The sequence below is a fragment of the Rhineura floridana genome, chromosome 5 (genome assembly GCF_030035675.1).
Source record: "Rhineura floridana isolate rRhiFlo1 chromosome 5, rRhiFlo1.hap2, whole genome shotgun sequence".
Taxonomy (NCBI): Eukaryota; Metazoa; Chordata; class Lepidosauria; order Squamata; family Rhineuridae; genus Rhineura; species Rhineura floridana.
In genome coordinates, this window is record NC_084484.1 from 86129329 (window position 1) to 86142220 (window position 12892).

Genomic DNA, 12892 nt, shown 5'->3' on the forward strand with positions numbered 1-12892 from the left:
GCTATTCTGTTTTTTCTGCATACATCTTTGCAGTTCAGTATTAAATTAAGTGTATGTTTTAAATATAAAATAAAAATTCTTTATTCCTTTCTTTGGCAGATAGTCCTTTTTGAAAGTGTTGAATATGCTTTTAATAGAATGAAGGACAAGAAAGGAAAAACAATCCCCCAAGCCATCTAGTAGTCCTTTATGTTCCTTTAAACAGTACTTTACATATGAGGATGGTTGGCATTGCACAGGTTCTCATGTCATGGCAAGAATCTGCCAGTACATATAAGTTTGAGAAGCTCCATCTAGCTGGAAAAGCTTCTTTGTCAGTTTTGGCTGATGTCAAAACATTCTGGAGTATTGTTAGCTAATCTTACTGGTTTCAGTTAGTCATGTTCTTTCTCATTCATCTGATCACAGCATACGACCTGGTGTCTCAGGTGACATCAGCTATAAGGAATGATGGTGCTGGGCAGGTAACTGGTAGTAGTGGTGGTTTCTCTCCTGGTCCTTTCAGCAGCTTCTGCTTCCATTCCAAGATCCCATTCCAGCAAAGGTGAGGATTCAGGTGTCCATTGTAGATATGGTGCAGAGGGAGCTACAGTGGTAGTTGATTTCTCTCCAGTTAATGGAGGGAGGGAGTTGGAGGAGCTGCAGAGACTGATTCTGACCACAAATGCTATTCCATTCAGTTAGGGTGCTCTTCTCATTCAGGGAGTCACCCTGGGGACAGCAGCCTACAGCTTCATGTAATTTGGACCTGGACTTGAAGTCCTTGGCTCTGGATGTTCAAGATACCCATCTGCAGTTCCAAGGTTTTAGACACTCTATATGCCTCAAGGCAGGCCTCTAGCAACAGGGTGTCCAGCTCCCCCAGAGGTGTGTTCTCTTCTGGGGCTCCTCTTCTGGGGCTAACCCAGCAGCTCCAGCAGTTGATGTGCTGGAGTTTTCTCCAAGACAGAGTGAATATGGGGCATAGCTGCAGCACCATTAAAATACAAGCTGCCATTTTAAGTGGTATTCTAGTCAATTTATCCTCCCATCTCATCCAATCTACAAATGTTTCATCAAAGGTGTGGCCCTGATTTCTCTCCAGGTGGTGCTCCAGTTTCCCACATGGAATTGAACTGGGTCCTCACTGTACTGATGGGACCTCCATTCAAACCGATGGCTACTAGTTCAGTAATTCTTTTGTCTCTTAAGATGGTATTTAAAAAAAAAAAACTTTTATCCAGCATAGATTATAAATAAGTGTCAATGATACTAAATGAATTAAATTTAAGTTTCACTACTTTGTCTCAGGATATATTTGTACCACAGACAAAACAAAATTAATTTAATAATCATTCTCTCTGAGAGCCAGTGTGGTGTAGTGGTTAGAGAGCCAGTGTGGTGTAGTGGTTAAGGCGTTGGACTATGACCTGGGAGACCGGGTTTGAATCTGCACACAGCCATGAAGCTCACTGGGTGACCTTGGGCCAGTCACTTCCTCTCAGCCTCAGAGGAAGGCAATGGTAAACCACCTCTGAATATCCCTTACCATGAAAACCCTATTCATAGGGTCATCATAAGTCAGAATTGACTTGAAGGCAATTCATTTCCATTTCTCTCTAGGGAACTAAGAGATGTCAGGAATCAAACAGAATTTCCAGAACTCTCACCCACTATAATTCTAAAGGTTCATTGAGGAAAGCCATGACAGTTGAACTAGTTCCATAAATGTGTAGTATAAATATTCCTTCAGTAGGCCGATGGAGCAGACACTCAAAATAATAATAATAATAATAATAATAATAGTAATGGCTTTTAGCACCATCATTCTCACCACGCTAAGATAAAATATCCCTTCATTTTAATATTTACCTATAAACTTTGATGATTACTGAAACTTCAAAGTACTTACCAACAGCAGAAGATACAGTTCCTATGGGCCCAGTCAGGGGCTTTCCTTTCAAAAGTTGTATTAAATGGTTTACTGCTTTCCAGTCAGTATTTAAATCTTCTAATTTTCTCTGAAACAAGAAGACAGGTATATTAAACAAGAAAGCATATTGTGGACAGCACTATTGCTTTTTATATTATTATACAGCCAGCGTGGATTTTTCACATTCCACAACGTTAAATTGAAAATACACCCCATGCCATTCCGATGCTTCCCAGAAGCTCATTTCAAAACAAAACCTTAAAAAACCTAGTCCTGAATTCAGAAACGCTTGCTTAACAACCCTCTAAATTTTCATGATGAAACACAAAACAGTCAGAGAGAATAGAGAGTGCAAAGTCTAAAAAGAGAGAGAGAAAACCTAGATCACTTTTGGACTTTTTTCTGTCAGAGTTCTCATAATCTGTTGAAATTCATTAAAAATCAGCCATGTTCACAGAGTACCTGTAATCCTATTAAGGACCTTGCCCCATACTCTGTCCTTCATCTTCTGCACTTTAAAAGTTAAACAAATGCCTGGCTGATTTTTATTTAATTTAAGAAATTTTGGCTTGAACTCAATGATAATGTTGGGAATGCTCAGTAAGAATCAACTGTCAGGGCTCTAAAAACCAGACTCACAGCTGCTTGATCTGCCTAATCAGGGGGCCACACCCACACCAGACTTTGATTTTACTTGAGACAGTCATGGCTTCCCTCAAAGAATCCTAGGAAGTGTAGTTTGTGAAGGGTGCTGAGAGGAAATTCCTATTCCACTGAGAGAGCTTCACTGGCCAGAGTGGTTTAACAGTCAGCCACTCTGATTGAAAGTCTGTGAGGGGAAGAGGGCATCTCGTAGCAACTCAGCACCCTTCACTAACTACACTTCCCAGGATACTTTGAGAAAAGCCATGACTGTCCAAAGTGAAATAAAGGCCTGGTGTGGATGTGGTCAGGGACAGCTTTGGTTTAAATTTGGGTGGCAGGCTACATGTGCCTGCTGTAGAATAAAAAAGTGGGGAAAACACTGAAAAGCAATGATATTGTTCACAATGTTTCCTTTTGGAAAGGAAAGGGCCTCCCCTCTGCCCAGTGCCCACCCACCCACCCAAGCTCCTCTCCTCCCACCCTCCCTGTCCCTCCCACCCTCCCTGTCCCTCCCCCGGGTCAGTGTTGGACTACAATCTGGTAGACCAAGGTTCAAATCCCCATACAGTCATGAAGATCACTGGGTGACCTTGGGCCCGTCACTGCCTCTCAGCCTCAGAGGAAGGCAATGGTAAAACCGCTTCTGAATACAGTTTAGCATAAAAACCTTATTCATAGGGTCACCATAAGTCAGGATCGACTTGAAGGCAGTCCATTTCCATTTTCAAACATGATTGCACAGAAATAAATCCCACTGAATTCAAAAAGTATGCAAATAATCAAACCCAAATGCTCTCCTTCTCCCTCCTATCCCCTCCCTCTTCCCCCTTCCCCCCTTCCTTTGCCCTTCCCTACCCATCCCCATCCCCTTCCAATCCCCTCCTTCCCCTTCCCCCTCCTCATGGTCAGTTTTACATATCTTAAGCATGATTGCAAGGGAGTAAATACCATTGAACTCTATAAGCATGCAAATGATCAAACCTGCCCTCCCCTCCAACTTCCTTTGTCCCCCTCCAATCCACCTCTTCCCCTTCCCCCTCAGCCGCCTCCTCCCCCATTGTCAGTTTTACCTATCCTAACCATGACTGCATAGGAGTAAATCCCATGGAACTCAATAAGTATGCCAATTATCAGACCTGCCTTTCCCCTCCTTCCCTTCTTTTCTCCCTTCCTCCTCCCCTGCCCACTCTACCCCTCCCTCCTTCCCCCGTTAAACCACTCTGACCACTGAAGCTCTGTCAGTGGAACAGGAGTCTCCTCTCAGCACCCTTCACAAACTACAATTCCCAGGATTCTTTGGCGGAAGCCAAGACTGTCTCAAGTGAAGTCAAAGTCTGGTTAGCCAAGCCAAACAGTTATGAGTCTGGCTTTTAAAACCCTGACAGTTGGTTCTTACTGAGCATGCCCGACATTGTCATTGAGTTCCAGCCAAAATTTCTTAAATTAATTAAAAATGAGCCAGGCATTTTTTAAACGTTTAAACTGCAGAAGATGAAGGACAGAGTATGGAGCAAGGTCAGTAATAGGATTACAGGTACTTTGTGAACATAGCTGATTTTTAATGAATTTCAACAGATTATGAGAACTCTGACAGCAAAAAAGTCCAAAGGGGATCTGGGTTTTTCTCTCTCTCTTTTTAGACTTTGAACTCTCTATTCTCTGACTGTTTTGTGTATTGCCGTGAAAATTTAGAGGGTTGTTAAGCAAGCATTTCTGAGTTCACGAGTATAAGTTTTTTAAGGTTTTGTTTTGAGATGAGTTTATGGGAAGCATCAGAATGGCATGGGGGTATTTTCAATTTAACATTGCGGAATGTGAAAAATTCATGCTGGCTATAGTATACAGCCACTCTCCTGTCTGTATAATTATTTTATAGGCAAAAAGGAAAAATAATATTTTCACATGCTTTTCTATCAAATATTACAATAGTTAACATTCAGATTTAATATATGCATTTTAAAAGCTAGCTGACATTTAAGATATCTTGGGGGAGTTAGTAATGTTTTTGTGAATTCTGGCAAAAATGGTGTCCCCAACTAATTTTTTTTTTAAAAAGCAGCTGAGAAAACATACACTTTTAAGTATGACTGAATATAATTGAAAACATCTCATAATGCCATCAATTTACAGTACATTTGAGGAAATTATAGCAGGCAGATTCAACTGTCCTCTTGTCTGTTTGACCTTAGCAATTACTTTGTGTCAACAAAATTTAAACATCTTTGCCTCATGTGCTTATTACATTTTAACTCATTTACTGAGGAAGAAAGAATATTCAAATATAAAAAGGAAGAACTGTGAAAAACTGGATACTGTTTTGTCATCTGACAAAACAGTAACATTAAATATGCCATTTAAATGGTATTGCGTTCTCATGGTGCAGATTAATAGTAAGATGAGAGACACAGTTATTGACAACATTGAAACTTCCACACTCTCAAGCATGTTTTAATTGCGAGAAAGCAAAAGTTTATATGTGTAATCATTTTTTCTTTCAGAAAGAAAACCATATAGGATTTCAGGATCATTTGGGTTTAAAACTTATTTTATGGGGCAAATGAAATCTTCAGTCATTTCAGTGTAATGAATGAAGATAAGCAGATTTCTCAATGTGGCTAATTAAACTAACAGCAGTGTGCAATTTTAAAAAGTACAGCTCAATAGACAACAGTGTTTCTAATACTTCACAAATAGCCACAATTTAAGATATTTCACATAGACACATTACATGTAATGCTAATAAATTACTGTCCAAATAACAAAATTATTTAAAGCTATGCAATACTGCCTAACTACTAGGTCTAATGTGTTGTAATTATTATTATTATTATTATTATTATCTTTATTTATACCCCGCCCTTTTTCCAAACTGGAACTCAAGGCGGCTTCCAGATAAAAACAAGTACACATCATTAAGAACCTATAAAAATATAAAACATATAAATATATAAAATCAGCATTAAAACAGGATTAAACTATTAAGATGTTAAAACCAATTACTCTTAAAATACTGCAACCCAGTTTAGGAGCATACAAGTAAAACAATAACATACAGCATCCTCTTCAGTCACTACCCTTAAAACCTTCAGTTCCAAAGGCCTGCCGGAAGAAAAAAGTCTTTAGCTGTCGGCGGAAAGACTGCACAGAGGAGGCCATTCTTGCCTCCCTAGGGAGGGAGTTCCGGAGCCTAAGGGCAGCCACCGAAAACGCCCTATCTCGTGTCCCCACCAGTCGCACTTGTGAAGGTGTTGGGATCGTGAGAAGGGTCTCTCCTGAAGATCTCAGGGCCCGGTCAGGTTCATATAGGGAGATACGGCCTGACAGATAGCCTGGACCTAAGCCGTATAGGGCTTTATAGGTCATAACGAGCACTTTGAATATTGTAAGGAAAAAACAATGCTACTGGCAAGACTACCTGTACAATTATCTTAAAGTGCCTGTACTTACTGAAATAAACATCCTTGTGGAAAAGAGGAAAGCTGGCATTTGGACATACTGTACTATTCGGTCTAAATGTTTCCCAGCATGCTGTATTTCAACATATCTTGTGGTGGAACATTCAGACATATGATACATCACCCATGCTGTAAAATCATATAGTCATGGGAAGATTATATATATTTAACCTTAGGCAAAAATATCCATAGGCTTGAACTAATGGGTTGGATCCACACTTGCTCCTTCCATTCACAAAAGAGAACTGGGATATAGTGGATGTTCCTTGCTGGAGGGACAGGGTGGCAGTAATTTTCACTATTTCCCCCTTCCCCATGGAAGGCAGCAGCATCTCTCATGATGTTTTGAAGGGTCTTCCAAACCTCCAGAGCAGCTTTTCAGGAAGCATAGGCAGATGCCAGGGGATTGACTAAAATTGCTTTGCTGTAACTTTTTCCAGTGCAAGCATGTCTGGATCCAATCTGCATATTTTTGAGTCAAAATGCAAATGAGAACAAAAAATAGACTTTGAAAGAGTATTAGAATTTGTAACTTTATCAGCAAGGGCAAATTGTATATAAAGCTTATCACAAATCCTATCAATCTATGCAGTTCTGAAACAGATTTAAACTGGACTACTAAATTTTATTCTGCCTCAGTACTGAAATTGGTAGCTGCAACAGAAATTTGATTTATGCAAACAAATTATTATAATAGCCCATCAAATGCCAGATCCTCAAACATACCCAGAACTAAATTTAGCACAAGAAGACCTGTACTACTCCATTTGATGGAAAAAGTGAAAAGGACCTGGCCCAAGGCAGTCCATGAGTGACGGCTATTGTCGAGTGGCAAATAAAGGAACGGAGAAGGCATGTTTTTTAGTCCAGTCTTCCTCTCTCTTCCACCACCTCACACACTATTTACATAATACGGATGTGATTTTTCCTGGCAGTATTGCAGTTCTTATTTTAAATCGAAGTACTTTTTGATCAGGTGGAAAAAGGTGAAAACTAAGTGAAGTTTTTGTGAAGCTTTGCACTGGGTGCCTACATCAGTCTCAATTCAAGGGGTTCACTTTAACGTATAAAGCCCTTGGGACTTTGGACCTACCCCTTTAGGATGCACACCTTAACGTGGTGAGGGGGTTTGAGAGTGTTGAAGAAGCTGAGGGCAATGCAGTCAGGAGTCTAGACCGAGAGGGGCACCCATGGCAGAATGGTCAAAGCTGAGACACCAGACTAAGATGTATCCAAACTCAGAGGAAGGCAATGGTAAACCACCTCTGAATACTTCTTACCACGAAAGCCCTATGAACAGACTCCAAAATGCAACACGAGATAGTGCTGGAAGATGAGACCCCCAGGTCAGAAGGCACTCACCGAGCTACTGGGGAAGAACAAAGGAAAAGTACGAGTAGTGCTGTGACAAATGACACAGCTGGGTCAAAACCAAAAGGAAGCCCAGAGGCTGATGGGCACAGATGCGAAAGGAGAGTCCGGAGTTGTACGACGCACACAATAGGAACATGGAATGTGAGAAGCATGAACCAGGGAAAGTTAGAAATTGTCAAGCAAGAAATGGAGCATATCAACATTACAATACTTGGCGTGAGTGAATTAAAATGGACTGGAATGGGACATTTTCAATCAGGCAACTACAAAATATTTTATGCAGGAAATGAGAAATCAAGAAGAAATGGGGTTGCTTTAATAGTGAGAAGAAACGGGGTTGCTTTAATAGTGAGAAGTGAGGTAGCAAAAGCAATAAGGAGCTACAATGCAAGGTGTGAGCAAGTGATATCAATGAGATTTAACGGGAAACCTATTAACATAACCATCATCCAAGTCTATGCTCCAACATCAAATACAGAAGAAGAAGAATTAGAGAGATTTTATGCAGAAGTACAGGGGGAAATTGATCACACACCAAAACAAGATATTATGATAATCATGGGGGACTGGAATGCAAAAGTAGGGAACAGAGAGGAACTAGGAATTGTGGGGAAATGGGGCTTAGGAGACAGAAATGAAGCAGGAGAAAGACTTATTGAATTCTGTGAAGCCAATGATTTGTTTCTTGCCAACACATTTTTTGAGCAACCGAAAAGACGACTGTACACATGGACATCACCAGATGGTCAATATAGGAATCAAATTGATTATATAATTGGAAACAGAAGATGGCGAAGTTCCATACTTTCTGCGAAAACAAGACCAGGAGCAGACTGCGGTACAGATCATGAACTGATCGTATCAAAAATCAGAGTAAAGCTAAATAAGAACCACAAAGCACTCATAATGCCAAAATATAATTTAAATAACATCCCAGAAGAATATAAAGATCAAATAAGGAACAGGTTTGAGGCTTTAAACTTAGTTGACAGAGAACCAGAAGAACTATGGACTGAAGTCAGGGACATTATCAGGGAAGAATGCAAAAAGACAATACCTCTAGTTAAAAAGAGAGAAAGACCTCAATGGATGACTGAAGAAACTCTTAAAATGGTTAAAGAGAGAAGGAAAGCAAAAGCAAAAGGAGATAGAAACGTGGTCAGAACTCTAAATGCAACTATACAATGACTAGTACGTAGGGACAAAGAAAACTATTACAATAGTTATTGTATAGAAATAGAAAAGGACAACAAAATGGGAAGAACAAGAGCCCTATTCCAAAAGTTTAGAGAAATGAAAGGGAAATTTAAACCACAAGTAGGGATGCTGAATAATCAACAGGGGAACACACTGACTGACTGAGATCAAATAAAAGGAAGATGGAAGCAATACACTGAAGAACTCTATAAAAGAGATGCCAGGATGACAGATTCATTCATGGAGGAACCATATGATGAAGAACCAGAAATTTTAGAATGTGAGGTGAAAGCTGCTCTTAAAATTATTGGAAGAAACAAATCACCAGGAATAGATGGCATACCAATAGAGTTGCTACAAGTTACTGAGACTGAATCAGTCCAAATTTTGACAAAAATCTGTCAAGAAATATGGAAAACTAAACAATGGCCCACAGACTGGAAGCGTTCAATATATATCCCACTTTCAAAGAAAGGGGATCCCAGAGAACGCAGTAATTATCAAACTATTGCCTTAATATCCCATGCAAGTAAAGTAATGCTCAAAATTCTACAACAAAGGCTCTTACCATATATGGAGTGAGAAATGCCAGATGTCCAAGCTGGATTTAGAAAGGGAAGAGGCACCAGAGATCACATCACAAACATACATTGGATAATGGAAAGGAGCAAGGAATTTCAGAAGAAAATCACCCTGTGCTTTATAGATTACAGCAAAGCCTTTGACTGTGTAGATCATGAAAAACTATGGAATGCTTTAAAAGAAATGGGGGTGCCACAGCATCTCATTGTCCTGACGCACAACCTATACTCTGGACGAGAGGCTACTGTAAGGACAGAATATGGAGAAACTGATTGGTTCCCCATCGGAAAGGGTGTGAGACAGGGGTGTATTTTATCACCCTATTTGTTTAATCTGTATGCAGAACATATCATACAGAAAGCGGGACTGGACCAAGAAGAAGGAGGTGTAAAAATTGGAGGGAGAAACATCAATAATTTAAGATATGCAGACGATACCATACTCTTAGCAGAAATCAGTAATGATTTGAAACGAATGCTGATGAAAGTTAAAGAGGAAAGCACAAAAGCAGGACTACAGCTGAATGTCAAAAAAGACTAAAGCAATGACAACAGAAGATTTATGTAACTTTACAGTTGACAATGAGGACATTGAACTTGTCAAGGATGATCAATACCTCGGCCCAGTCATTAACCAAAATGAAGACAATTGTCAAGAAATCAGAAGAAGGTGAGGACTGGGGAGGGCAGATGTGAAAGAACTAGAAAAGGTCCTCAAATGCAAAGATGTATCACTGAACACTAAAGTCAGGATCATTCAGACCATGGTATTTCCAATCTCTATGTATGGATGTGAAAGTTGGACAGTGAAAAAGGCGGATAAGAGAAAAATCAACTCATTTGAAATGTGGTGCTGGAGGAGAGCTTTGCGCATACCATGGACTGTGAAAAAGACAAATAATTGGGTGTTAGAACAAATTAAACCAGAACTGTCACTAGAAGCTAAAATGATGAAACTGAGGTTATCCTACTTTGGACACGTCATGAGAAGACATGATTCACTAGAAAAGACAATAATGCTGGGAAAAACAGAAGGGAGTAGAAAAAGAGGAAGGCCAAACAAGAGATGGATTGATTCCATAAAAGAAGCCACGGACCTGCACTTACAAGATCTGAACATGGTGGTTCATGACAGATGCTGTTGGAGGTCGCTGATTCATAGAGTCGCGATAAGTCGTAGTTGACTTGAAGGCACATAACAACAACAACAGTGGAAGGAGTGCCTCTCCCTATATCAACCTGCCTGTGGATTAAGAGAAGCAGACATGCCCTTCATCCTGAGATCTAGATACTGAAAGGAGTGCCTCTCCCTGTATCAACTGGCTATGCATTAAGATAAGCAGGTAGGCCCTTCTCATGGTCCTGTTTATAGGGGAGTCACATTTGGGAATGGTGATTTTCTACAGTGGCACCCCCACTAGACAACTCTCTGCCTCCTGAGATTTGATTGGTGCTGTTGTTGGCTATCTTCTAATAACAATTATTTTAAAATATATCTCCCAGACTTTTACTGGAAATTGATCTGTTATGACCAGATTAGAGATGGTAGTCTGATGTTTGCTAGAGATGGATCTGATGCAGTCTGCTATTAATCTGTTGTTTTACTGAATTATTGTGATATTTTAAATATTGATTATATTGTTATGTATTTAATTTTTGTAATCTGTCCTGGGATCATGAAAGTGATGCATGGTAGGATATAACCATAAGCAATAAATAAAACAGCCATGTATAAATGGTTTCAGCTGAACATATAACATTTGTCTCTACTATCTTCAAAAGACTAAGTTCTTTCATGAATTTCAGATAGATTGCATCAAGGACAAGTGTACAATAGGGGAGGAACAGCACATTATGCAGTAATGGATATTACTAAGGGTGCTTCATTACCGTTACTGGATGAGTGACTGGTTTTTCCTTGTATAAATGATGCCCTTTAGACAAAATCTCTTCCACATCAGGCTGTTTAGCTTTCACAGCTGCTTCAATTTCCTGAAAAATAAATATACACTGTGTAGATTAGCTCTACTACAAGCAATAAAAACTCTAACTCTGAAGGCTCCCTGGGAAGCTGTATACACCCTTTAGATTAGTTTCTTCTTTGGAGTAGTAATAGGAGTAGTTCAGCAAAACAACAATGAGGGAAACAGGGAGATTATTAAAAAATAAAGGTAGTATGGCAAAAAAAAGTAGTAAAATAAATAGTGATATAGCCAGTCATCCATGAAGGTCTCAGTGAGCCAATATCAGAAAACATACTCACAAGAAAGAACAAACAATTAAAAAAACCTATTCCACATACAGCAACTGACCTTGCAGAAACTGTGACAAGTTACTGGGGCCAGAGAAGACTCTTTACACAGCTTTCCGACAACATTCTCTTAACATTTAATCTTATGCTAATTTGATTTAAATCTGTGACTTGTCAATGTTAGGAGATGAACATATGCGCAGTTAGTAATAGATTAATCATTGCTGAGGGACATCTACTAAAGGTATGGGCAAGCTATACCCCTTTTGAGAGCTGGCCATGTCCACAAACCACATAGACTTGGGGCAGCAGAACACTCTCACAGTGCATGGGACTGGTAATACCCTCAAAATACAGACTCAGAATTGGTTAGTAAAGAGCTATAAAGCAGGGGTGGGGAACTTGTGCCCCTCCAGATATTGCTGGAATCCAACTTGCAACAGCCCAGTTAGCATGGCAAATGGTCAGCAATTATAGGAATTATAGTCCAGCAACATCTGGGGGACCACAAGTTCCCTATCCTTGTTGTAAAGGCAGTTCATGTTAAGAGTGTGGGATGCTACTATAAAGACAGGAAACCACAGGGCTGTTCTCCAGTGATGAGAATCATCACTTACATTCCTATAACACTTACTTGGGAATACCCACTAAACTCACAGGGAGACGTTGCTGAGTAGGGATGGATTGGGCTACAGGAATGTTTTATATTTTATTTTTTAAAGAATAAAAATAAAAGGTATTTTATCTGTAAGCTCATCTAAACGGTTCTGGCTTAATGCCCTATTTTATGTTGATTCAGATATGCTGGAGGTAGGGATTGTTTCAAAACAGCTGGACAATAGATTTTGCATTAATAAAAGCAATACTTTGAAACTGCAAATCTTGGTGCCATTTTTAAAACTACACATGGAAATCCATCACTAATGCCATCAGAAATGTTTACAGTTTTATACAATTTATTAAATAATAGATATTTCATAAACAAATATTGAACTTCTACATCTCAGTCTTCTGTTCCGAAATGTATTATGAGAGCTACAAAAATCATAGAAATAGAATTACACTATATCCTTCAAGCAAGTTGTATTGGGCAGCTGAGCATTATACAGCCACGAGAGTGGTTGTATACTATAGTCAGCGGGGATTTTTCACATTCCGCAATGTTAAATGGAAAATATCCCCCCATGCCATTCTGAGGCTTCCCATAAGCTCATTTCAAAACAAAACCTTACAACACTTATAGTTCTGAACTCAGAAACGCTTGCTTAACAACCCTGTCAATTTTCATGGCGATACACAAAACAGTCAGAGAGAATCGAGAGTTCAAAGTCTAAAAAGAGAGAAAAAAACTCAGAGCCCTTTTGGACTTTTTTCTGCGAGTTCTCATAATCTGTTGAAATTCATTAAAAATCAGCCATGTTCACAGAGTACCTGTAATCCTAATACTGACCTTGCCCCATACTCTGACCACCTTCAT

At 39.5% G+C, this 12892-nt stretch overlaps 1 protein-coding gene across 13 annotated transcripts in view; it reads right to left on the reverse strand.

Annotated features, from left to right (window-relative positions):
• Window positions 1-12892, reverse strand: part of DMD (dystrophin) — a 2032119-nt gene that overhangs the window by 630534 nt on the left and 1388693 nt on the right. For all 13 annotated transcript variants that reach the window (XM_061627388.1, XM_061627390.1, XM_061627384.1 and 10 more), the window contains 2 exons: window positions 11055-11156; window positions 1892-2000 (listed from right to left, as the gene is read on the reverse strand). In XM_061627388.1, coding sequence (XP_061483372.1) covers window positions 1892-2000; window positions 11055-11156 — 211 coding nt within the window. The remainder of the gene's footprint in view (window positions 1-1891; window positions 2001-11054; window positions 11157-12892) is intronic.